Here is a 27,889-nt window from a genome sequence, read left to right as displayed (position 1 = left end):
TGAGGTGTGAAAGCAGAAGGATAATGTAAAGATTAAAATTAAAGGTGGGGGGGGGGGAGGGGGGGTGGAGGGTTTGGGGGGATATGCATTTGGTTTCCGGGGTCATTGTTCCTCTGCTATCCCATTCAGTGGCTTAATGCGCTGTTTGGTGGGGGGTTGTCAGGGAGGAGGGGAATTTTGGGAGGGAGGGAGTGGGTAAGTAAAGGACAGATAGTTCGAGGGGATAGGAGGGAGTCAAGGGAAATAGGGGAGCAGCAAAAATTTTATTTGTCCAGAGAGTGTTCCACAAAGAATGAGGTAGATGGTTGACTTTAAAAATCCTCACATATAATATCAAAGGTTTAAATACCCCATTTAAAAGACATTCCTTATTTAAGGAATTGCAGTTAATGGGTCCTCAAGTGGTATTCTTACAAGAAACTCATTTACATAAAAAGCATGAACATTTGCTGACCTCTATGCAGTATCCAAAAATCTTTATGCTTCTGATGTGAAAAGGTGTCAAGAAAGGGGAGTGGCTATTATGTTCCACAAAAATGTACAGATGCAACTTCTGCACTCCAAGAGGGATGCAGAGGGTCGTTTTTTATTCTTGCATGTTAAGCTGGATACTAAGGAATATACGCTGGCGAGTGTCTATGCTCCCAATGAACCGACAGGAGAGATTTTTCCTACACCTTCAGAAGGAGTTGCAGAACTTTGCTCGGGGTAAGGTGATAATGGCGGGGGACTTCAATGCTACTATGCAGCCTAGGTTGGATAAGACCACTGCACCCTCCCTAATGACTATAGAATATCCAAAGCCCTGGGGAATTTTGTACGACTATGGGACTTTATGATGTATGGAGACTTGACCACTCGGGGGGAAGAGACTATACATTTCATTCACATGTTCACTTCTCTCACTCCCGACTGGATTATATTTTTTTGGATAAGGGGTTCTCAGAAGAGGGGGGGGGATCATACATAGGACATACGACAATTTCAGACCCACGCCCCTGTGTGGACAATAATCTCCTCCTTGAAGGAAGAGATGCGTGATAGAAGGTGGACTTTTAACAACTGTTTACTACAGGACCCAGAAATTGTAACTAATTTTCGTTCTGTGTTGAAGGAGTACTTTGATATCAACCTGGATTCAGGGCCAACACTGGGTATAGTGTGGGATGCATTTAAGGCTGTATCTAGAGGTTATTTCATAAAATGTGCAAGCCAAAGATCTAGAACTCATAAAGTACGATTAGCTCAGTGCATGGAGCGATTAGGCGCCCTGGAAGACAGGTATAGGGCCTATGGCTCAGTGGCTGACTTCCGCAAACTGCAAGCAATAAGATTGGAGCTCGCAGCTTACATGATGAGAGTTTGCAGTTTGTAAATGCACGCCTGCGACAAGCTCATTATGAATTTACCAATAATCAGGCAGGTTGCTGGCCACTAAATTAAGGAAAATGAGGGCAGATAGACACATCCTGAGAATGAAAGATGCTAGGGGCTCCATGCTGCATACATCAGATAAGATTAGAGAGCGGTTTGCCACTTCTATGAGAACCTTTATAAGGAGGATGCTGCTGTACAGACTGAAGCCATTGACCAATATTTGGCAGACCTGGGTATGTCGGCGCTAACTGACTCTCAGAAAAAAGTGTTGGGAAGCCCCGGTGACAGTGAAGGAAGTAATTCGAGTTATTAAAGCACTCCCAACGGGGAAAGTACCGGGATTAGATGGATTTACTAATGAGTTTTTTAAGCTTTTTGGGGGAGAATTGGCACCCTATTTGACGTTGGTTGTTAACTCGGTACGTGAGGGTGCGCCTTTCCCGCCATCGATGATGGAAGCATGGGTGGCGGTGATACCAAAGCCAGAGAAAGATAATACGGAATGCGCCTCTTACCGCCCCATCTCGATTCTCAATACCGACGTAAAAATATTGGCCAAGACCCTGGCAAATCGATTGGGTGATATGCTGCCTAGCCTGGTGCACCCCGACCAAGTTGGTTTTGTAGCAAACAGACAGGCTCTGGACAACATCCGTAGAACACTGGATTTGCTCTTTGTGGCTCGGGTCGAGGGCCTTGCCAGTGGTGTTACTGGGATTGGATGCGGAGAAGGCCTTCGATCGAGTCCACTGGGGATATCTGGATAAGGTTTTGAATAGAGTAGGAATTGGTCCTTGTTTTAGAACATGGATTCAGGCACTATACACCTCGCCTCGGGCCTATGTAAGAGTGAATGGTGGTAACTCGCAAATGTTTGAACTGGGGCCGTGGCACTCGTCAGGTGATGTCCTCTGTCGCCTCTGCTGTTCGCTTTGGCGATGGAGCCCCTGGCGGCTGCCATTCGGGAGAATGTGGATATAACTGGAGTGCGAGTGAGGGATAAGGATATAAGATCGCTCTATTTGCGGATGATGTGCTCCTGTCCTTAACTAATCCAGTGGTTTCCCTTCCAAACTTAATGAAAGAGATAGGAACCTACTCTAGGATATCTGGCTATAAACTCAATGCGGGGAAGTCTGTGGGATTAGCAGTGGGGATAACGCAGGAGCGTATGGAGGCGTTGAGGGCCTCCTTTGCATTTAAGTGGACTGACCGAGACATTAGATACTTGGGGGTACAGATCCCTGGGAACCTAGCGGACCTGTTTGCGGTTAACTATCCAGCTCTTCAGAAGAGGTCCTGAGGGATTAGACAGATGGGACTCGTTGGAATTGTCCTGGTTGGGACGCATAGCTGCACTTAAAATGAATATACTACCTCGTCTGCTATACTTGTTCCAGGTGCTGCCGCTGCGGGGTCCCCATGGCATTTATATCTAAGCTTCAGGATGGCCTGATTCGTTTTGTTTGGCACCAGAAACGACCACGCTTGCCAAGAGCATTCTTGTATAAAAGTAAGCGAGAGGGAGGTCTTGGAGTGCCTAACCTGTACTGGTATTATTGTGCAGCGCAGGCTAGATCGGCTGTGGAATGGTTCCCGAAGGGCAGATCATAAATTATGGGTCCATCTTGAACAAGACTTGATTGGTTCTCGTAGACTGGGGCACCTGATGTGGCTACCGGCTAAATATAGGGGACAGGTTGAACGATTTCCGCCGATGATACAGGCTACATTCTATTATTGGGACCGAATGTTCCAAGAGCGCCGACCGCTTGTGTCGGGGTTGGCCCCGATTGTTGACAATCTATGTTTGGCCCGGGAATGGGGAATACGGTTTTTCGTAAATGGGCTACCTCGGGTGTGGAAATGTTCGGTCAACTATATGTAGGTGAAAAGGTGGTGCCCTTTGAGACATTGGTGGCGGACTATAGGCTTCACACTTGTGAACATTATGCCTATGGGCAATTAATACACTTTCTGAAAAGAAACCCGCATATGTGGAGTGCCGAAGGAGAGAGGTCCATCCCTTAGAAGAAGTGTGTGTGGAACTCTCGCAGTACACGTGGATTGATAACTTATCTTTATGGCTATTTGGGGAAACAATTAAAACCTGCCCATTTGCATCGTAGAAGATGGGAGCAGGAGCTGAACTTCACTTTACCTGACACGGAATGGTTGCAATTGGAGAAGGGTATCTTGAAATCCACTATAGCAGTGGCTGTTAAGGAAAATTCGCTTAAGGTATTTTATAGTGGTATCTTACTCCGCAACGATTGCACCAAATGTTCCCTAATGTAACAGCGAGTTGTTGGAGAAATTGTGGAGGAGAGGGGACAATGGGTCACATTTGGTGGTCTTGTCCTAAAGCTGTAGCATACTGGAGGGGAGTTCGGTTTCGCCTTCAGGTCTGGGTGGGCAGATCTGTGCAGTGGCATCCTTTAATCTTCTTACTGGGCCAGAGACCCACAGGTTTAACGAGTAGCCAATGGTATATGGTGAGAGGGGCCTTACAGGCAGCTCGTATAAACCTGGCCAGAAGTTGGAAATCTCCACTAGTACCCTCATTGGTGGGTTGGATTACAAAGGTGCATTATATATGTGAGATGGAGCGATTGACAGCAGTTAAAAAGAAACCCTGCCCAAGTGGGAAAAAGTATGGAGATCTTTCTTGAATGCTTGTTCTGGATAATTACTTATTGAAATGCAAGGGGGGGAGGGGGGGAGGGGGGGGGAGGGAGGGAGTGGGAGGGAGGGGAGAGGGGGGGATTAAGGATTCCATAAGGTACAAGAAAGGGGTTAAATAACTTTTCAAAAAACTGTTAAATTCTGAAGTATAATTGGATGATGGAATAGTGCTGTTTTTCTTGTTACTATCTGGTATTTTGTTACATTTACTGCAGATTTGTTATGGTGTGAAATGTTATGCACTGTTCTTGGTTTTGCTTTGTCTAAATGACATTTAATAAAGACTTCTATAAATTAAAAAAAAAAGTGTGCTAAAATGGAAGTAATGTTTACATCAATAGTTAGAAGTAAAAGTCTAGTTTAACACATACCTCTAACCACCGAATACAAAAAGAGAGACTCTAATCCAGTATCTTGTGAAATGGGATCCCCACTCTCTTACATTCACCATCTAATATTCTCTTCCCGAGCTAAGTGGTTCTCAAACCTGTCCTGGGGGACCACCAGCTAGTTGGGTTTTCTGGATAACCCTAATGAATATACATGACAAACTGGCAAATTCATCTCATGCATGTTCATTAATATCATCCCGAAAACCCAACTGGCTGGTGATCCCTAGGACAGGTTTGAAAACCACTGTTCTTAAAGACCCCATATAGTAACATGTCTTACAAACTGGATCCTGTTCCCCCGATCATTTTTAAAAATGGAACCAGATCACCTCAGTTCAGTGACTAAGAGAAGCAGCTACACTGCAGGCAGGTTAGTATACAAGGGTCTCTCACAGAGGTCCTATACGGTGACTGCATTGTGGGTGAGGTGGTGGGCTTAGAAAACGAGGAGGCACAGTAAAAAAGGATTACTGAGTGGATGAGCATAGGATGCAGGAGACATAATGAAGGGAATATAAAGGGAAGGGGGTATTAGTAGGGGCTGGGTTCTGGTCTTCGGCATCAGGTGGGGGGGGGGGGGGGGGGGTGAAGGTGTCACCACCTTTTGGATTCCAGGTCTGTTAGTGCCGAAGCTGAAATTTCTATGGGAAATAAATGAAAATGAAGACAAAAACAACTCACACTTAACATTTTACTCCAATCCTTAAGTGTCAGTGCTAAAATAGAAGTTTTAAAAAAAAATCCCAAAAGTAAAAACTAGTTTTAGCGGTCTTTCCTGCACTGAAAGTAATTTCATATGAAAGTCTTTTGCATACATTTACATATAAAGTGTATAGAAGGGCATTTTTGATATTATGTCCAAGTCAGACTTTGGCTGTTTTGCGCTAAACATCATAAATCCAAATAAGAAACAGCCATTTTCAAACAGCAAAACATTAAAAAAAAAATTATAATGACCACATGCTAGATGTTTTTGTGCTCTGTGCGTTTATCTTTTTGGCCCATTTTCCAAAAAAAAAAAAAAAAAAAAGTCCAAGTGCAACACACACAAAATCAAGCCATTGAAATGTAGGAGGAGCCAGCAATCTTAGTAGACATCCCAGGAGAGCAATTAGGGGACATTGCTATGAACGTCATATAAAAACTCCCAAGTACACATCTCACCATTACCCCCTTGTCAGCCGAGCCCTCCAAAGCCCACTACCCCCAACTGTACACCACTACAATAGCCCTTATGGTGAAGGGGTCACCTATATGTGGGTACAGTAGGTATTTGGTTAGTTTTGGAGGGGGGGGTCACACGTTCCACCACAAATGACAGGTAGAGTGAGAAATGGGCCTGGGTCCCTTTTTCTACATTGCACTGCACCGACCACTACACTACTCCAGAGACCTGCTTGCTGCTCTAATAGAACTGGCTATAACACATCTGAAGCTGTCAGAGGATGGTATTTTTTATTCACATCTTTGGGGGGTAGGAGGGGATCTGTGACCAGTGGAAGAAGTAAAGGGGGGGTTCATCCCTTATTCCCTTCAGTGGTCATCTGTTTTTAGGGCACCTTTTTAAAAAGAAGTTTAGATCAAAACATTGGCAGTTTTAGCCCTAGACGTTTTCATTTTGTTCCATTATGGCTATGAAATGTCCAAGTGTTAGGAATGCCCTAAGCCTGCCCCTGAAACACTCCCTTGTGATCTGGACACACTGCAGACGAATTGCATAGATCAATGTATGCAAAATAGTTTTGAAAATACCAATTTGGACATTTTGAGAAGCAATATGTCCAAATGCTGCTTTTTGACACTTTTTGGATGTTTCTCTTCCAAAAATGAGCTCCACAGGGACTTCAAAGTTGTGCAATTGAATATTTTCTGTATTGGCTTGCTCTAGAGCATTTGAGTAAATGTGTTAATAGATTTTTACCTTCGTTTGAAATTTTTATATGCTTTAATTTTGATATAGAACTAGATCATCTATATAGCTAGATATACACATACATCCATGTAGGTAAATTTTAAAAGGAATTGATTTATTGGACTTTGAAAATTTGAATACTGGAATTATTGCTATAATTTAAAATTGAATTGTAATCCACCTTGAACCATTTTTTAGGTAAGCAGAATATAAATGTCCTTATTAAATTATTACATTAGCCCTGGTGTAGCCCTCAAGAGCTAGAAAACAAGCACAGGGCAGTTTTCCTGATATTGGTCTTCCAACTTCAAGTGAGGGATAACTCACTTTCTCCACTGCCGAGATGCATCACTATCTATGACAATACCTTCAAATATAATAGGAAATGGAATGGAAAAATCTCACGACAGCACAAGTGGTGGGAACATTTCATCAGACATTTGCTAAAACTATACAAAACCATCTTGCCTAAGTATGCCACTACTGCCAAAATAATAAAACCCTTAATGCAGATATTTGTATGCCAAGTGGCTTTGTTAACACAGCAATACTGACATTCATGATGCACAAATTCTCACGGGCTTGCAAAAAAACAGCCAAACTCCTTTTTGGAAATCCCGAAAAAAAAAACCTCTAATAAAAGGTCTCGAGTTGTTACCTAGAGCAGAAACAAAACCTGCGTATAATATATATGTAAATTGCTTTGGTTGAACCACATAAAGGCAGCATATCAAGTCTTATTACCCTTTACATAACCCTTTCATGCTCTTCAAAATTTGGAAAAAACAAAAGCATTCTCAAAATGACTCACAGCTCACTGTGTAGGCAATGCTAGATCTCAGCTAACCACCACTTTATCCCCCTCCCCCCCAATGATTTCTTTTTTTGGTAGAAGAAATCATATGTTTGTGGAGAATTTATTTCACGTCATCTAGAAAGAAGTGTGTGTGGTACCTTAATGTCATCACGTTGAAGATGTCATTGAAATGTGTTACTATTACAGGCCACCATCCCATAACAAGTCACAAATGAAGTGTAAGAGGACACAGAGCAGTAGGCAGTCAAAAGAATCACAGATTGTAGATCAGCAGTCAAGAACACAAGTTAATACACTTTACAAATTATAGCACACAAGCTATAATTTAAGCTACAGAATGCCCCCGTGCATATGGGAAAATAAAAACCATGAAAACAATTGTTCAGACATCCCACACAGGATAATAAACAATGCATCAGAAAAAAAAAAACCCAGCTCTTTGGCTTGTGTATACATATGCTATAGATTTTTTTGAACGCAATCACAGATTTATCTGCAGTTTTTCAAACTGAATAAATTGGTGCCGATTTGAGAAGATGGACATTTTAAGTTGAATGCAAAATCAGGACTGAGCTGAGGTGACCATGCCTGGTCAAACAGTGGGTGCAGAAATCCAAAAGAGTATATGGGTGAAGACAAGAGGTGAGATACTCATGTCCACGAAAAAGGTCTGGGTGACAATATCTGATCATTTTATGGTAAAGAGAGTATGTAATAAGATGGTGGTGGTGGCCAGAGTTTGAAAAACATTAGAGAATGCAAAAGGTGGTGTACACGTCCACATTACCTGGAGTACTGTGTCAAATTCTAGAGGCCTCACCTCCAGAATAGACAGAATGCAAGCAGTTCAGAAAAGTGTAGTCATTAAAGCCCTACCAAATCAAATTTTATATACCACAGAGGATAGGCAAATAGAGATATAATGAAGATACTCAACACAATAATCCAGAAGCAAACCTACTATATGTGAAAGTATGTTCTAGAACAGTGGTTCTTAGCAACCATTCTTCTATTGTGACATGCTAGACATGTTTGTGGACACGGAAAATACAAAAAATGTTTTGTGAAAAATGATGTAAAAGAATATTCTTAACATAATTTAAACACACTCCCTGACACCGTCATTCATATGGGATTCTACTTCGTCTTCTACTCTTGATCAGGTTGGTCCCTTTACTGTTATACAAGGTGTCAAGAAAAAATGGGACTCAACATTTCCAATTAACTCCAAAACATCCTATTGCAGCAGAAACTTCTCTCTGAAATTCGGGACAATCTGAGCACTACCCCAGAATTCAATGAAGCCAACAGCTCAGTGGTGTCAAATACTTAACTAAGAAAAAAAACCAAACATACTAATGTAGTTTCAAAGGTCATACTAAATACTAATTGCAAAGTATATTGAAACAATGTTAGGCAGGCCTTGACAAATTTTATTGGGATTTAGGAGCCAGCGGCTAAGACTCGCCATTTTTTTCCACTGAAATAAGGAGCGCCTTCAGGGTCTGATTTACTAAGGCTGTTTGTCATCTTCCTTATACAAGGGAAAACGTAAGCAACCTCCCTCTCCACCCAGTCATCACTCAGTCCAACTCACTATCTCTTCTCTTCACATCACTCCCCCCCCTCCCCCCCAACAATTGTCACCCAGACTTTCTCTTTCTCTATCCTGGTCCTATCATCACTCTCCATGCCTGTGGTCATCTAGTCTCTTTTTTGGCTCATTCCACCCTCACTTGTCTTCCTCCTCCCTTTTATCAACCACCTCTAGCCATATTCCTCACCCTATCTAGTCGTCAACAACCAAGAAGACAATCAGCTGCCTCCCCTCATCTGAACACTAGCAAACCAGGCAGGCAGCCACCCACCCCCTCAGTTTGTACCACACCAAGCTAGGGAGCCGCTCTCCCCTCCCCCCTGCCTGTACCCCAAAAAGGCAGTCAGCTGCCACCCCATTAGTGCCCATCTCCTCCTTTCCCACAAGCCCTCAGAGCTACCCGTTACCCTGCTGTCCATGGCTGCTACTGGTAACAAGACTTCCTCTCCTGTGCAAGCCTGAGTCACCTACAGCATGCTCTCATGCTGGTCTTGTGAGATTTGAAACCAGTGTGAGAGTTTCTCCCTTGCACGGCTCAGGCAGATGCAGAGAGAAGAGGAATTTCCTACTTTGGCAGTGGCAGTATGAGCCAAAAATGCTTTTAAACTGGCAAAAAAAGGTGTCAGGAACAAATTTATATACGCGCCTGGAATTTTTAAAGCTCCGATGTATGGGGTCCTATTTTTTTCCCCATGACACCCTGTAATTATTAAGTTCCCTGGTCTACCTCACAATTACATATTCAAATATCTTAGTACAACAAATCTTAAGAAATCGTGCAAAGATCTTTAACACTGAAAGAGAGTGCCAAAAAGCCATGTTTAGCAAAATAAAGGGATTTTTTGATACAAAAACTGAATCCGTTTCCTTTAGATCTAAATAATTGTTTACTAGTTTCAAAAATGACATCTCATCAATCCACTCTTGAAAAATGGCCTACTTCAACGGCTTGCAGACAGATTTCAACAGAATGTCACTGAGATTGTTGCTACATTAGATACTATTGCTTTACCAACAATTGACCAACAACACTAATCAATGGAAGAATTTTGCTTAGGTTTCCAATGCCATTCATTCTCTGAATAATTCTACGAGTTGTGTCTACTGTTCAATTTGCTCTACTGTTATTATGAAGTCTCTCGGTGATAATATAGTTCCCTCTATTACTACGGTAAATAAATCTCTTAAGGAAGGTATTGTTCCATGTTCATTAAAGCACGCAGTGGTTGGACCTTTACTAAAAAATTCAAAACCCTGATCCAGTGGTGGTGGGTGTTTTAGGCCAATTGTTAAGTTTTCGCAAAAGTTTTAGAAAAGCTCACAGTAGATCAATTACAAATGTTTATTGACAAAAGGTTTCTGGACCAATTCCAAGATTTAAACACAATAATGAAACCCTTTTGATTTCTGTGATGGACTCTACTTGTCAAGGTTTTAACCACAGGACATAGCTCTTTATGGTCAATTTAAGCATTGCCAAGTTGTGAAGATTCTAACTAGGGTCCGAACAAAAAAACTGCTCTTTGGTACTCAGAAGGAACAAAAGAATCAGGAGTGACCTCCACCACATCTTCTGATATGGAAATGACTCTCGAACCCAAAACAGCTGTTTGGGGTCCCTCTTCTTAGCCCTTAGGATGGGGGGAAAAAAAAAAAGAGTTAATCTTTCATACTGGTACAATATCTCCAACAGTCACAAGCACTTCTTCCACTTAACTTTATTTATCCAGCTTGTTATAACAAAGAACAGCTTTCCCAGCCACTATCCACTGCTACTGGTTATTTGAGCTAGCAGAACTTATTACTTTTTCCATAACATCAGATGGTTTTTCATTGGCAACATTGTGGGAGGTGCTCAGTGCCTAACAGTGGTGACATAAAAACAAAGTCGATTCCTGAGGTGTCATGCCCAAAGGGGCATGCCCTTTGTGCACAATTTGTGGTGCGTATTTATGGTTTTTGGCTTTGAGATTTTATGTAATTTATAGTTTTTGTATTGTAATTAACTGTATTTCATGCTACTGGAGCTTACAGTTGGAGGGGGGAAATGTTTCAATTATTGTGGTATATATTTGCTATTTGTTTTAAATTGGGAATAGTTTGACTAACCACAGTGGATCTAAAGTAGAATGGCCTACACCTACAATTCCTCCATCCTACTGGTTAAAGAGAGGTACTGGTAGGGTTTATTACAAATCAGGATGCTTGATAGATTGCTCCTATTTGTTCCCATGGCCCACTGAAAGATAAGTACCAGAAATGCTCTACATATGGTAGAAGAACACACCAACAATTGAGTTCTAGGGTTGTAAATCTAGCAAGAGTTCCACTTCTGGACTTCAGATCTGAGGAGTATCTCCCTATCCCTTGCATCTATCTTAATGTTAGATTGGCGTGTAATAAAACCTAGCTTGTTGGGGGACTGGGCAAGTAATAACCATCCAGGATTAGTATTTCTCTCTGAAACTTGGTCCCAGTCAAAAAATGATCCAAGTATTTGTGAGATCTGTCCAGTAGGTTACAAAGTGTTACATGTTCCCTTGGAAAACTGGAGTGGGGTGGCAGCCATGCAGTAGTTTACAGGGATTTCCTGAGTGTCATTAAACAACGTTTAGATCGTTAGAACGTGAAGGAGTCTCATTTACAGTAGAAGATTGCTCATTACAGGATATTCTGAAATGTATTATCACCCCCCCAGGTAATTAGTCTTCTGCAGAACAATCATTTTGAGTTTATCACTAACAAGGCTCTAAATTCTAAATGGTGTACATTAGTGGGGGAAATTAATTTACATCTGGAACAGGTGGATAGTCCATGCTACTCATATGTTTTTTGTTTTGTTTTTTTAGAGTCTTTAGAGTTTGTTAAGTTGGAAAGCTGTATTACTCATAAAAAAATGTCATCAGTTAGACCTATATTTTACTAGGTGGAAATTTGAGGACTGGAGTTGGAAGTCTGCTATTTGGTCACATAATTATAAATTAAAGTTTACACTATATTTGAAATTTGAATATAAGGGTAACACCATATAAAAAGCAGTCAGACTTTACTCAAGATAAAAAAAAATCGATGGAGGACCAATTTTTGGAAAAATATCGATTGTTGTTTAGATGACATTATTAGGGACCCTTTCTTACAGTGGGATAGGTTGGTGTAAGTCTTGTACTCAGGTTTGGATGGTGTTTTTCTTTTGAAGAGGAAAGTCAAGAAAAGAAATAAGACTACCCTCTTGGTTTATCACTATTCTTAAGTGTAGGAAGTTGAAGTGTGTGGCAAAAAAGTAATCTAGCCAATGATAAAATAAATTAGAGAAGGCAAGTCAACTTTATAAAGACCACAAAGCAATACTATTCTAAACTGATTGAAACTAAAGATTTAGATGTAAAAATGCTGTTTAAAAGTTGTGAATCAACTGACATAGTGAAGATAACACAACAAGGAATTATTGTTTGCCTTCAGCTCTGGAACTGGCAGAATTTTTCAAATCTAAAATTGAAAAGATACGCTCAGCATTACCATCGCTACAGTTAGAGGTAGTAACAGAATATCTGACTCAGGTCCAATAAAAGGTAGGAATTCTTGATGAGAGATACTGGACTTCATTCAGGCTGTTAGCCTCTCACTATAGACTGGATATTTGTCCTACTTACCTCCTCAGATTTTCCTCTAACATTTTTAGTTTGGTTTACAAATTGGCTGAATTTATGTCTGGTTCAGGGTCATTACCATGGTTATCTGGGTCACATTAATCTTGCGCCTATCCTTAAAAATCAGGCCAGGATCTCCTTTTTCAGTTAATAATTAATTATAGGCCAGTAGTATCAATTCCTCTTTTTGCTAAAGTTCTGAAAGCACTAGTTACACAGCAGCTTACAAATTATCTTGATTCTCATGATATTTTATATCTTTCACAATCAGGTTTTAGCACTGAAAAGGTGTTGGGTACATTGGTATCGGAGATGAAAGTCCATGCCACTCCTTGTAGCTTCTCTTTAAATATTTTCCTTATTCTATCGTAGTTACCCTTTCGAAAATTAAATGGATGCTACAGCAGATTTTCTTAGTGACTTCACTTTGCAGATATCAAAATTTGATCACTTATGATCACCGTTTCCCAGCAGGCCCAACACAATTACCTCTCATACTATGGCCCTGCATTCCATTAAGGACTAGACCTAAAATAGCTCCCCCTCTTGACAGAGAGAGCAGCGTTGGATATTTGAATTAAAGACTGTTATACCGGGAGGTTTAAATGTGGCGATTGAATGGAAGGCTTTTTTTGTGATCGTCTCATTTGATGATGAAGACATTGCGTCAGACGCTGAGTATATATACGTGCAAAGAGAAAAATGAAGCTGTCAGCCATTTTCTGTTCCAGGGTGTCTTGGAGACGGACGGAAATTAAAAATGCTTGGAGGAGAAAGAAAGAAAATATTCCCCTGAAGCAGCTAGGAAATAGCGAAACAGGGCTTCCCTGTCATTGAATGGCGAGGACATCAGCATATTGAGCTAAGTACATTTTCCAAGCTTGGATAAGTGAATTGAGTCTCCTACAAGGTTTGTGGTGGCACATGACAGTGCTCCTTTGAAAGTTTATGTGAGTTTTTTTTGTGAAGACATATGATTGTAAACGGTTCCCTCATTATATCTAAGGTGTGTCCTTTAAAAACGAGGTGGAACCTATTGTTCTGAAGTCTTTTTTTCTCCACTTTTTTATGGTGTGCCTGTCAGAGTGCCCTCAAACATATTGTGTAAGAGGTAGAATTGTTCATGTATTACTGATTCCCTAATATCCCATTTCAATAGTATCCTTCAAGATAAAAGATCTGTAAATATAAGGTCTGAATTATTACTGTGTCATTCAGAAACATGACTTACCATAGTAATGTATTGCCATTTAGCAAAATCTGATCCAGTTTTGTGATCCTTCTTCCTTCTGGTGTGATCTCACTAATCAAATAAACAAAACTAGAGTGAGTATGAGAGAGCGAGAAGCAGAAGTGATCAAACAGTAAACAAAGGTTAACAGCAGCGGCTTTTCAGATATCTAATGATAATAATCAACTGTAAAATTAGTAAAATTGTACAAAAATTTCATAAGTACATAAGTACATAAGTAGTGCCATACTGGGAAAGACCAAAGGTCCATCTAGCCCAGCATCCTGTCACCGACAGTGGCCAATCCAGGTCAGGGCACCTGGCACGCTCCCCAAACGTAAAACAATTCCAGACAAGTTATACCTAAAAATGCGGAAATTTTCCAAGTCCATTTAATAGCGGTCTATGGACTTGTCCTTTAGGAATCTATCTAAACCCTTTTTAAACTCCGTCAAGCTAACCGCCCGTACCACGTTCTCCGGCAACGAATTCCGAGTCTAAATTACACGTTGGGTGAAGAAAAATTTTCTCCGATTCGTTTTAAATTTACCACACTGTAGCGGGTACCAACTCATGCCCTCTAGTCCTAGTATTTTTGGATAGCGTGAAACAGTCGCTTCACATCCACCCGATCCATGCCACTCATTATTTTATACACTTCGTATCATATCTCCCCTCAGCCGTCTCTTCTCCAAGCTGAAAAGCCCTAGCCCTTCTCAGCCTCTCTTCATAGGAAAGTCGTCCCATCCCCACTATCATTTTCGTCGCCCTTCGCTGTACCTTTTTCCAATTCTACTATATCTTTTTTGAGATACGGAGACCAGTACTGAACACAATACTCCAGGTGCGGGTCGCACCATGGAGCGATACAACTGGCATTATAACATCCGCACACCTGGACTCCATACCCTTCCTAATAACACCCAACATTCTATTCGCTTTCCTAGCCGCAGCAGCACACTGAGCAGAAGGGTTCAGGTATCCATCGACGACGACACCCAGATCCCTTTCTTGATCCGTAAGCTCCTAACGGGAACCTTGCAGACGTAGCTATATTCGGGTTCCTCTTACCCACATGCATCACTTTGCACTTGTCAACATTGAACTTCATCTGCCACTTGTACGCCCATTCTCCCAGTCTCGCAAGGTCCTCCTGTAATCGTTCACATTCCTCCTGCGACTTGACGACCCTGAATAATTTTGTGTCATCGGCGAATTTAATTACCTCACTAGTTATTCCCATCTCTAGGTCATTTATAAATACATTAAAAAGCAACGGACCCAGCACAGACCCCTGCGGGACCCCACTAACTACCCTCCTCCCTGAGAATACTGGCCACGCAATCCTACTCTCTGCTTCCTATCTTTCAACCAGTTCTTAATCCATAATAATACCCTACCTCCGATTCCATGACTCTGCAATTTCTTCAGGAGTCTTTCGTGCGGCACTTTGTCAAACGCCTTCTGAAAATCCAGATATACAATATCAACCGGCTCCCCATTGTCCACATGTTTGCTTACCCCCTCAAAAAAATGCATTAGATTGGTGAGGCAAGACTTCCCTTCACTAAATCCGTGCTGACTTTGTCTCATCAGTCCATGTTTTTGTATATGCTCTGCAATTTTATTCTTAATAATAGCCTCCACCATCTTGCCCGGCACCGACGTCAGACTCACCGGTCTATAATTTCCCGGATCTCCTCTGGAACCCTTCTTAAAAATCGGAGTAACATTGGCTACCCTCCAGTCTTCCGGTACTACACTCGATTTTAGGGACAGATTGCATATTTCTAACAGTAGCTCCGCAAGTTCATTTTTTAGTTCTATTAATACTCTGGGATGAATACCATCAGGTCCCGGTGATTTACTACTCTTCAGCTTGCTGAACTGACCCATTACATCCTCCAAGGTTACAGAGAATTTGTTTAGTTTCTCCGACTCCCCCGCTTCAAATATTCTTTCCGGCACCGGTGTCCCCCCCAAATCCTCCTCGGTGAAGACCGAAGCAAAGAATTCATTTAATTTCTCCGCTACGGCTTTGTCCTCCTTGATCGCCCCTTTAACACCATTTTCGTCCAGCGGCCCAACCGACTCTTTGGCCGGTTTCCTGCTTTTAATGTATCTAAAAAATTTTTACTATGTATTTTTGCTTCCAACGCTAATTTCTTCTCAAAGTCCTTTTTTGCCCTCCTTATCTCCGCTTTGCATTTGGCTTGGCATTCCTTATGATCTATCCTGTTACTTTCAGTTGGTTCTCTTCTCCACTTTCTGAAGGATTGTTTTTTGGCTCTAATGATTTCCTTTATCTTACTGTTTAGCCACGCCGGCTGACGTTTAGTCTTTTTTCCCTTTTTTCTAATACGTGGATATATTTGTCCTGAACCTCCAGGATGGTGTTTTTAAACAGCATCCACGCCTGATGCAAGTTTTTTACTCTGCGAGCTGCTCCTTTCAGTCTTTTTTTCACCATTTTTCTCATTTTGTCGTAATCACCTTTTCTATAGTTAAACGCTAGCGTACTTGATTTCCTAGTTTCACTTCCTTCAATGCCAATATCAAAACCGATCATATTATGATCACTGTTATCAAGCGGCCCTCTTATCGTTACCCCCTGCACTAGATCATGAGCACCACTAAGGACTAAGTCTAGTATTTTTCCTTCTCTTGTCGGCTCCTGAACTAGCTGTTCCATGAAGCTGTCCTTGATTTCATCAAGAAATCTTATGTCCCTTGCGTGTACAGATGTTACATTAACCCAGTCTATATGCGGGTAATTGAAATCCCCCATTATTATTGTGTTGCCCAGTTTGTTTGCGTCCCTGATTTCCTTTAACATTTCCGCATCCGTCTGTTCGTCCTGGCCAGGCGGACGGTAGTACACTCCTATCACTATCCTTTTCCCCTTTGCACATGGAATTTCAATCCACAGTGATTCCAAGGAGTGTTTTGTTTCCTGCAGAATTTTCAATCTCTTTGATTCAAGGCTCTCGTTAATATACAATGCTACCCCTCCACCAATCCGATTCACCCTATCACTACGATATAATTTGTACCCCGGTATGACAGTGTCCCACTGGTTATCCTCCTTCCACCAGGTCTCAGAGATGCCTATTATATCTAATTTTTCATTTAGTGCAATATATTCTAACTCCCCCATCTTATTTCTTAGGCTCCTGGCATTCGCATATAGACATTTCAAACTATGTTTGTTGTTCCTAAGTACATCATGCTTAGTACTTGACAGTATTAATTGGCAATCTTTTGTCTGATTTTTATTGTTATTTAAAGATACCCGATCTACTACAATCTCTTTTGCAACCTCACTATCAGGATACTCTATCTTCCCTGTTATGGTGATATCTTTGACAGATACCTTATCCCGAACCATGCTCTTTTGAGCGACTGTCGGCCTTCCCCCCATTTCTAGTTTAAAAGCTGCTCTATCTCCTTCTTAAACGCCGATGCCAGCAGCCTGGTCCCACTCTGGTTAAGATGGAGCCCATCCTTTCGGAATAGGCTCCCCCTTCCCCAGAATGTTGCCCAGTTCCTAACAAATCTAAAGCCCTCCTCCCTGCACCATCGTCTCATCCACGCATTGAGACTCTGGAGCTCTGCCTGTCTCTTGGGCCCTGCGCGTGGCACAGGTAGCATTTCAGAAAATGCTACCCTGGAGGATCTGGATTTCAGCTTTCTACCCAAGGTTAAATGGTCACAAGTGTTTGTTGTATTGTATAACTTATATTAAGCCTTTAGCCCAAAGGATGCAAAGTAGATTACATTTGAAGGCATTTACAACAATCTTATCAGGCAGATTACATAGCAATAATTTACAATCGTTGACTTGAATACAAAAGTTTTAAGCACCTTATGAAAAAGAAGGCATGATGTAATTTGACAAATCTGAACTGGGATAGTATTCCAAATTTTTATACACTGAAAAACAAAAGATTGCTCCCAGATAGATTTTTGACTAATATTTCTCATCAATGGAAAATCCAAGGTTAACCTCCGACCACTTCTCAAACGAGAATTATTAACTGGAAATGTTAAGAGCTGCCCTACAGGTTCCAGACTTAGTTTGTATGGTCTATAAATTTTTTTATGGTTATCTTAAAATATAATGAGATTCCACTTTTAAGTCAATGTAATTTGTTCAAAAGCAGAGTAGCGTCATAACATTTTCCCAATTTAAAAATTAATCTTGCAGCTGTATTTTGTAACTGCAACTTTTTACTTAGTTTTCAAGTAACAGAACACCTGACATGGATTTTATAATATAGAAGTCGTATGAATTACCAGGTATCACAGAACAAAAATCAACGGAATCAAACACTTAATTTTAAAGAAGTGGCATTCGCTTGGGACCCAGCTCACCATTGGAGTGGCTTCAATAACGATTCAAGCTAGAGTCAACTCGTACAAAGAGAACAGAACTAGAAGCTATCAGGAGTGAAGAGCAGAAAAGTGATTCACAAACCTGATACTCATAGTAAACAAAAGGTATAGGATAATTGAATTCTCTGATAAAAGCTGTTCCAATATACCCGTTTCACTCCTATAAAAAGGAGTCTGGCTCATAAGAGTCTTATATGTCAATCAGCCTTTGAACTGACTGTAAAAACAACCAGGCAATCACACTGTCAGCAAGAAGCACAAAGACCCAGTTTTGTTTCTCTGAGCTGTTGAAGGGACCCCCCCCCACCCCCCAAAAAAAAAACCAACAACAAAAAACAGCAAACATAGGTATGAATTTAGACTAGTGGAAGGAGGATGGGAGCAGTGCTGTCAATCCATTTTGCTGAGAAAAGGGAATAATGCAAGGATAGAGAGACAGCCTCAGCAAAAGTTAGATTAAACCAGTGCTTCCCATGGTTATGGCTAAATAGTGACCCCTCCAAAGGTGCAAAATAATGATGCACCTAAGGAGAGCATACCTATCTTAAACACAGGTTTTGTGACCCCATTTGAGGTTGCAACCCACAGTCTGGGAAGCTCTGGATTAAACAGAGGGAGAGCACTAAGGACTAGCAGATACCCAGCATAAAGAACACCTGCGGAAACTGTATACCAGAATCTGCCTATCTAGCCAATAGGGAACAAACTACAAGTTTCTACAGTAATTCAACATTAGCTATACTAAAATCTATTGTACATCATCTCAATACTGTGCTAAATTACTAGAGCATGAAGTAGGGGAAGCAGGGGAAGCCATTTAACCCTAGAAGTGAGCAACAAGGAATAGATCTGTTTTCTGGGATCAGCTGATGCCTGGCTCTACAACCTATGGTCTGATCTCACATCCTAATGTCTTACGACTTAGTATGCCACTAGGTTTATGCTACATTGGTTTATTTTGGCAAAATGTGGAGCAAACACTGGCTATATTCTTCAGAAAATCAACATGCCTGTATTTCAACCTATTTCAATGCTTGGTCTTTTTAAATATCTGGATCAAAATATAGAATATTTCTTAAAATCAGTCTAGTGTGAAATTCAAAAGTTGTGCTCTCTATTCTGACCACGCCCCCTCCAGTATAAACAAGCCTACCTAGAGGTTTGGGTACAGAGACCTGCAGAACTTTTCATATGCAGGGAACCCACTGCCTCACCAAGAACTGACGAAGGAGGACAGTGGCAGATGCCATGGGACCAACCACAGACCCAGGATAAGATCATGATGGTGGGGGCTCCCTCACGCTGCAATGTCAGAAATGCGAAAATGGTTCCAGGACTTTAAAAATGGTGGCGGTTCAGGCTGAGTTAGTGCTTGGCTCCAACCTACAATACAACCTGGGCAAGAAAAATGGAAGCAGCTGAGGAGTATGTGGGGGAGCACTCCCAGGCAATCGCTAGTTTCAAGCACTAGCTGAAGGACATGCAGCATGTAAATATGGGCCTAGACCACAAATGGAAGATTTGGAAAACAGAAGCTGCAGATACAACTTCCGCTTCTGGGTGGTCCCAGAGATTAAGAGTATAGTAACAGGGCAGAAGTAGTCCAGAATATAATGAGGGCACTGCTGGCAGGCAGAAGGGAAGTCAAGACTCGCTTAAGGGGGAAGATCAATCGTGCTTATTATGCATGGGGCAGCTCAATGCAAAATGTTGCTAAGGACATGACTGTGTGCTTCCATAGTTTTAAGGATAAAGAGCTGATTGCTGCTAAAGCAGAGACCACTGGAAGGATGAAGTGGGACTCAATCAAGGTATTTCAGGATCTCTTTAGCCACCTTACGCAAGAATCAGGACCTTAAAAAGACGACAGCCAAATTGTGTGAAGAGAACATATACTATAGGTGGACGCACCCTTTTGCTCTTGGCTTCACAATTAAACAGGAAATCCTATAGGGTCCAATCCAAGAAAGAAGCGAGCCAAAAACTGAAGGCTGAAGATCTGGCTGGGATCTACCTAAATGCAGAGTGATGCACTTGGAGTAGAAATCCAACAGAGCCGTATGTGCTAGGAGGCGAGAAGCTGATCTGCAGACAGGAAGAGGGCCCTTGAGGGTAATAGTATCTGAGAATCTTGGAGTACTGTGTTCAGTTTTGGAGGCTGTGTCTTGCTAAGGATGTAAGAAGGTAAAGGGAATGGGACTTAATATACCGCCTTTCTGTGGTTTCTGCAACTACACTCAAAGCCATTTACATAGTATATAGGTACTTATTTGTACCTGGAGCAATGGAGTGTTAAGCGACTTGCCCAGAGTCACAAGAAGATGTACTAAGGCCTTGGCAGACTCAATGGCTGAAGCGGGAATCACGGTTATCCATAAAAAGACTAAAGACCTGATGATGTGCAAAGCCTTATCGTCCAATATCTTTGTTAAACCCACATGTCAAGATACAAGCCAATTCCTACCTGTGCACTTATTTCATTAGTGCAGTAATACAGGAGGATGAGTCCTGGTTCATTTTTGTATGCATAACTGGAGACAATGTACGCAGATTAGTGAATTTACATAAGTACATAAATATTGCCATACTGGGACACACCAAAGGTCCATCAATCCCAGCATCCTGATTCCAACAGTGGCCAATGCAGGTCACAAGTACAATACATTTTATGCTGTTTATCCCAGAAATAAGTAGTGGATTTTCCCCAAGTCCATTTTAATAATGTCTATGGACTTTTCCTTTAGGAAGCCATAACCCCACTAAGCTAACTGCTTTTACTACAGTCTCTAGAAACGAATTCCAGAGTTTAATTACATTGAATGAAGAAAATTTTTCTCCGATTCATTTTAAATTTACTACTTTGTAGCTTCAATGCATGTCCCCTAGTCCTAATATTTTTGGAAAGAGTAAACAAATCGATTCATGTCTACCCGTTCCACTCCACTCATTTTATAGACCTCTATCATATCTTCCCTTACCCGTCTTTTCTCCAAGCTGAAGAGCCCTAGCCGCTTTAGCCTTTCCTAATAGAGAAGTCGTTCCATCCCCTTTATCATTTTCATCGTCCTTCTCTGTACCTTTTCTAATTCCACAATACCTTTTTTGAGATGTGGAGTCCAGTAATGAACACATAGTCAAGGTGCGGTAGTACCATGGAGCAATACAAAGGCATTATAACGTCCTCATTTTTGTTTTCCATTCTTTCCTAATAATACTTAACATTCTATTTGCTTTCTTAGCTGCTGCCGCACACTGAGCAGAGGGTTTCAGCGTATCAACAATCACACCACGATCCTTTCCTGGTCAGTGACTCCTAACATGGAACCTTGACCTATCTATAGTTCAGGTTCCTCTTTCCCACATGCATCACTTTGCACTTGCTCACATTAAACATCATCAGCCATTAGATACCTAGTCGCCCAGTCTCCCAATTTCGTAAGGTCCTCTTGTAATTTTTCACAATCCTCTTGCAATTTAACAACTTTGAATAAACTTTGTGTCGTCAGCAAATGTAATTACCTCACTAGTTACTCCCATCTCTAGATCATTTAAATATACTCCCATCCTAGATCATTTATAAATATGTTAAAAAGCAGTGGCCCTAGCACAGACCCTTGGGACCAATGAGAATACTGACCATTTAACCTACTCTCTGGTTTCTATCTCCTATCCCATGACTCTCTGGAGTCTTTCATGAGGTACTTACAAACGCTTTCTTAAAATCCAGATACACAATATCGACCGACTCACCTTTATCCACGTTTGTTCACTCCTTCAAAGAAATGTAATAGATTGGTGAGGCAAGGTATCCCTCCACTAAATCCATATTTGCTTTGTCTCATTAATCAATGTTTTTGAATATGCTCTGTAATTTTGCTGTTTACAATAGTCTCTACCATTTTGTCCAGCACCGGATCTCCTCTGGAACCTTTTTAAAAAATTGGAGTTATATTGGCCACCCTCCAATCTTCCGGTATCATGCTTGATTTTAAAGAGAAATGACATATTACTAACAATAGTTCCACAAGTTCATTTTTCAATTCTATCAGTACTCTGGGATGAATACCATCCAGTCCAGGAGATTTGCTACTCTTCAATTTGTCGAATTGAGCCATTACATCCTCCAGATGAAAAGACATTTCATTTAGTTTCTCATTAGAAATAAAACATGGAAAAGAAAATAAGATGATACCTTTTTTATTGGACATAACTTAGTACATTTTTTTATTAGCTTTCGAAGGTAGCCGCCCTTTGTCAGATCGGAAATAAGCACATGTTGGTAGATGACAGTAAATATAAGTGAAACATCAAAGCATTTCAGTGACAGTCTAACAAGATGAGGGTGGGTTAGGTGAGAGACAGGGAGATAAGAGGGTGACAAAGCAATACAATTTTATGGTTTATAATGGGCTAGAAAACCCAGATATTTGTTAAGTCCTGTCTGGTGGGTGTCAAAATATTTAATCATTCTGACTTCAAAGGTCTTACGTTCCTGTATTGTTTTAAAGTTAACTTTTAGGATTCTTACCATAAAATCACTAGTACAGTGTTCTAGTTTTGTAAAATGTTGCCCCACAGAGGTGACATCCTGGTTGATACTAGCATTTTTCATATGGTGTCTATGTAAATTAAATCTCTTCTTTAGTTTCTCTGAATTGTCAGCTTTGAATACCATTTCTGGCACTGGTATCTCTCCTAAATCTTCCTCAGTGAAGACCGAAGCAAAGAATTAATTTAATCTGCTATGGCTTTGTCTTCCCTAACTGACCCTTTTACCCATCGGTCATCTGTCAACCAATTCTTTTGCCAGTTTCATGCTTTTAATATACCTAAAGAAATTTCACAATCTTTTTCACAAAATCTCTCTTTGCCTTGCTTATCAGCACTTTGAATTTGACTTGCCATTCCTTATGCTGTTTCTTATTATTCTGAGTCGGTTCCTTCTTCCATTTTCTGAAGATTTTCTTAAAATAGCTCTAATAGCTTCCTTCACCTCACTTTTTAACCATGCCGGCTGTCATTTAGTCTCTTCCTCCTCTTTTTAAAACACCACAGAATATATTGGCCTGGGCTTCCAGGATGGTATTTTTGAATAGCATCCACACCTGATGTAAATTTTTGACCTTCACAGCTGCTCCTCATTCTTCTCATTTTATCATAGTCTCTTTTTGAAAGTTAAATGCTAACGTATTGGATTTCCTCTGTGTACTTACTCCAAAGCAGATATCAAATCTGATTATATTATGATCACTGTTATCAAACGGCCCCAGCCCCATTACCTCCCCTTGGTATTGTTGACAATCAAAAGCCATTTTGGTATCAATCACATAGTGTGTGCATTCATGAAGGCTACATTAAAGAAGCTTGGGTTTGGACCAAAGTTGATTTTTGCTCTGGTGTTTGAGCCACTGGCAGCAAGGAAAAGAGCTAATAAAGAGTGAAGGGGATTTGAATGGTTAACCCACAGCAGTCTCTGAATGCTACGGAGGGAGATATGAAGTTTTCAGAGTTTAAGATTAATCTTTCAAAATCAGAATTATTGAAATTACATTAGACAAAGTTAGTACGGCAACCTGGTTTCTTTTCCATTTTGAGAGGCCAATAGGTCAAATAAATACCTTAGGACTAGTATTGCAGCATAGGCTGAAAAGATGTACAGATTAAATTACATCCCGCTGTTTAAGGCTTTAACTAGTGGAGGGATGGCCTCCAAATCAAAGTATATATCTGGTCTGAAAGGATGCCCAATACCCAGATTTTTGTACTTTTAGTCAGACCCTTCCTTTTTGCTTATTCCAGAAAGAAAAATTAGGATCTTAAGAAAATGTTTGCTTTTAATTGTAAAAAGATGACCCCCCCCCCCCCCAAGAGTGTTTTTAGGCTTATATATCACCGTCCCGCATCAGATCAGTCTAGAAAAAAAAAGTGGGATGGCAGGTTGGGAGCCCTGAATCTGCTTAACCCATTAGTGCTCAATGTTCCCATAATAAGCCATATAGGAACAAATTGATTTATTCCCATATGGGAACATTGGGCAGTAATGGGTTAATATTACAAAAGCAGCACAATTCAGAGCTGTGGCAGAAAACACTACAAAGCAATGGGTGCCTACTGAGTAGGCACTGGTAAGACAGTATCCTTTGGAAGTGCTGATGTGGCTCCCTGGAGGGAGAATGAAGGGGGGAGGAGTTTTCCCCTGTGCAAAACTAACATGTAGCACTTGCAAGGAGGGCCTGTGGCAAGGTACTAGGTAAGTGAGTAGCATCAAAACTGGCCAGGGTATTACCCTTTATGTCTCCGACAGCAACTAAGGTGGAATAGTTCTACGATGGGAACAAATTCAGTGTGTTCATAGGCATACGACGAGACTACACCTGTGCATAATAGGGATTTTTTTCTATTTCTGTAACTAGGTATTTATTATATAGTCTGCCCTATAGGATGCTCTTGAAGCAGGAACATAATCCCTTTTGAAACAGTGCTTGGGGGGTGGGGCAGCACAGGCCAGTGAAAAAAACACAAATTTTGTCCAAACTGTATTGGGCATCTAGCACCAGAGGAGTAGGTTCAAAAGCCAAGGCATAGAGTGTGGGAAACAAACTTGACTACTGATCATAAGGCACAAGCTGAAATGATTGTTGATCCAATTGATCTTTACAGTATGACGACCTCATATATTTTCTTCATCTTTTCTCTTTTTTTTCAGCATCCTTCAACATGGATCCTTGAGCATCTAACATCCCAATTCGAGGCTAGAATTTCCTCTAACTCTTGTAGCTTTAGGAAAAGCTGCTTTGTTCTTCCTCTTATGCTTTCTGATTTTATTTCCTTGCATGCACTGTGGTAGTACTTCTGTCTCATCTTGTGGCATGTTCAAAATTCTGGCTATGTTCTGCAACTACCTTTTTCTCCTGCGGCTTTAGCTTTTCTATGTTTCTGAGCAAATTTGAGTTTCTTGAATCATCCATTTTGACCATTTTCACTTTTTCACCTTTCACAGTGGACTTTTCACTCTCTTCTAGTACAATTTTCTTGAATGTCTTCATATAGTTCTTCTAGTATTCTGTCACTAGTATCCATATGTTGAATCAATTTCATAGATATATTTTAAAAAGTCAAAGTTTGCTATGTTCATGACTTTCCTCTTCAGCTTTAACTTCAGTTTGCTTACTAGTAGCTGGTGATCTGTACCACAGTTGGTTGCAGGTTTTGTCTTTCTTGATGTATGTAATCCATAATGCTATTTTTCACTCTGCTTAGCTACCTTTCAAGATTTTTCCTTGCTAATCAAGCACTATTCCTTAGAACTGTGCCTTGTACCTCTTGTTGGACAGAATGCGTTTCTATTTTCACCTGTTTCTCGCAATTATTATCCTGTAATGATTTCCATTCTATTTCTGTCATGATTATAGCAACTATAGAAGTGCAAGAAAATAAACAAAAAAGTAAAGATTAAGGGGCCAAAACTGCACTACCGCCAGGTACGCCCAGGCGCCCAGCAGTATTCCTTAATTGATTTGTTTGCTTTATTTTTTGTCTACTAGATTGTAAGCTCTGAGCAGGGACTGTCTTTCTTCTATGTTTGTGCAGCGCTGCGTACGCTTTGTAGCACTATAGAAATGCTAAATAGTAGTACTAGTAGTTCCGAGTTTGCCACATGCAACAAAATAATTTTGACTTTCTAGCACAGGAGATGTTGGAGAGTAGGTGTTCCCAGCTGTAATTGGGCAGCACGGGCACATTGCCACACGCTGCCCAATTACCTCCAGGTTAGCATGTCAGTGTTTCAAATGTGCATGCTAAATATATATATTTTTTGGCTGAGGGGGCAGATAGTGGGCATTTCTGCACTTAGCGTGTCAGCACTGCCACATACTGATTAGCATAGGACTGGCATATGAGCCCTTACCACCTACAAAATAGGTGGTGGTAAGGCCTCACAAGCTAATTTTCGTTAATGGCCATATGCTATACAAAACCATAGCTCATGGCAATTAATTCAGAAATGGGGGGGAAAAAATTAGCTATTTTCCAGCTGCAGTAGAAATGGTCTTAGGGTGCGGGAAACACCCATGTAACGGCGCAGAAGGCCACTTTCTACTGCCGCTTTGTAAAAAGGACCCCTTAGCCTGATCTGGAGACAAAGCATGAAACCTTTATTTATGTTATGCATTCTATATCAGGTTAGACTTTAAAAACTTTGTACATAGACAGCAAGAGCCCACAGGCTGTTTCTTACTCATTTTTAATTATGTTCTGTTCTATGAGCTTGTGTAGTTTATATTTTCACTAGGAAAAAAGGCCTGTTTCAGACAAATGAAACGGGCGCTAGCAAGGTTTTCGTTGGAGTGTGTAAGTTTTACAGAGTGTGTGCGAGAGTAAGTGTGTGATAGAGTGAATGTGTGAGTGTATGACAGACAAGAGTGACAGTGGGTGCGATTGTGTCTGTGTGAGAGAGAGTGTGTGTGTGTGTGTGTAAGAATGAGAGTGTGTGCCAGGGGCCCCCTCCCTTCCAGTTCCAGGGGCCCCCCTCCCTTCCAGTTCCAGGGGCCCCCCTCCCTCCCAGTCCCAGGGTATTTCTACCCCCCCCCCCCCCCGTCCCTCTCAGTTCCAGGTTGTCCGTCCCCCCCTCCTAGTTATAGGGTGGCCGTCGCCCCTCCAGTTCTAGGGTGGCCATCCCCCCTCCATGTCCCCCAGTTCCAGGGTGGCCCTCCCTTCCAGTTCCAGGGGGCCCCCCTCCGTCCCCCCTCCCTCCGAGTTGCAGGGTGGCCCCCCTCCCTCCCTCCGTGCCTCTCATTTGCAGGGTGGCCCCCCCTTCTTCCCTCCCTGCCTCCCAGTTCTACAGTCGGGCCACTGCCTCCCTACCTCCCAGTTCCAGGGTGACCCTCCCCCCTCCCTCCGAGTTCCAGGAAGTTCCTCCCTCCCTCCCTCCCAGTTCCGGCCACCCTGCCCCTTCTCCTCTCCCTGCCAGTTGTAGGGCGTCCCTCCCTCCCTCCCTCGGGCGCTGAGAGCCAGCATTGTGTAGTAGCAAAAGTTACCTTTAAAACGAAGTTCTTTTTTGAAAGGTTTTGTTTTTATCTCCGAGTGTTGTGAAGTTCAGCGAAGCCACAGTGAGCTTCCGAACGTTGGAGGAGGTGTCCTGTGGTCTGATAACCCGCCCTTGACGTCATAACGTTGTGACGTGAGGGGGGCAGAGACAGAGGGCCAGAGATGGAAGGCTTCACCATGACGAATCCACGAACCCTGGTCCCTGCACTGAAGCCATGGAGTGAGCTTCAGAACGTTGGAGTTGCGAATTATGTCGGGGGTGGGCGGGGCAGGCTTAATCAGGGGGGCTTCAGTCTGGCATGGAGTGAGCTTCACAGGTGGGAATTATTTACATAGATATTCGGAAAATCATTTTTTAAAAATTAGAAATTCTATAAAATCCTCGTTCATTAAATAAATCATTTTTGCAAGTACTGCTTTAATACTAGGAAACTATAAAGCTCAAAAATCAAACCTTTTTGTTAACTTATATAACGTGCCCAAAATATTGTCAAAAATGATGAATACTTACAACTCTGTGACGTCTTCTAGAACCATGTCTGAAGTCTGATGTCAAGGACCACACACAGACACTAGACAGGATACATGCAGCATAAGAACTAAATGTTTCCTATTCTTAAGAAAAACAACATAACACATCTACACTAAGCTACTGACCAGTGCTGTACATTAACTGGGAAAAAAAATGAAAGGGCTCTGCTGAATGATGATACAGGTCTCAAATGGCTGAGCAGAACACACTATGGGTCCTTCCAGCCTCCAGAAATCCGAGGCTTTTAAAGACTAAT

The 27,889-nt window shown here is 41.5% G+C and overlaps 1 protein-coding gene across 1 annotated transcript in view; it reads right to left on the bottom strand.

The window, feature by feature from the left end:
• Nucleotides 1–27,889, bottom strand: part of LOC115459646 (U6 snRNA-associated Sm-like protein LSm5) — a 38,897-nt gene that overhangs the window by 1,750 nt on the left and 9,258 nt on the right. Inside the window, exons 2-3 of the mRNA XM_030189450.1 lie at nt 27,613–27,640; nt 13,659–13,730 (exon numbers count right to left, since the gene is read on the bottom strand). Coding sequence (XP_030045310.1) covers nt 13,659–13,730; nt 27,613–27,640 — 100 coding nt within the window. The remainder of the gene's footprint in view (nt 1–13,658; nt 13,731–27,612; nt 27,641–27,889) is intronic.

The sequence above is a fragment of the Microcaecilia unicolor genome, unplaced genomic scaffold (genome assembly GCF_901765095.1).
Source record: "Microcaecilia unicolor unplaced genomic scaffold, aMicUni1.1, whole genome shotgun sequence".
Classification (NCBI taxonomy): Eukaryota; Metazoa; Chordata; class Amphibia; order Gymnophiona; family Siphonopidae; genus Microcaecilia; species Microcaecilia unicolor.
The sequence above is the reverse complement of the archived record's forward strand: the minus strand, read 5'-3'. Positions and strand labels throughout refer to the sequence as shown.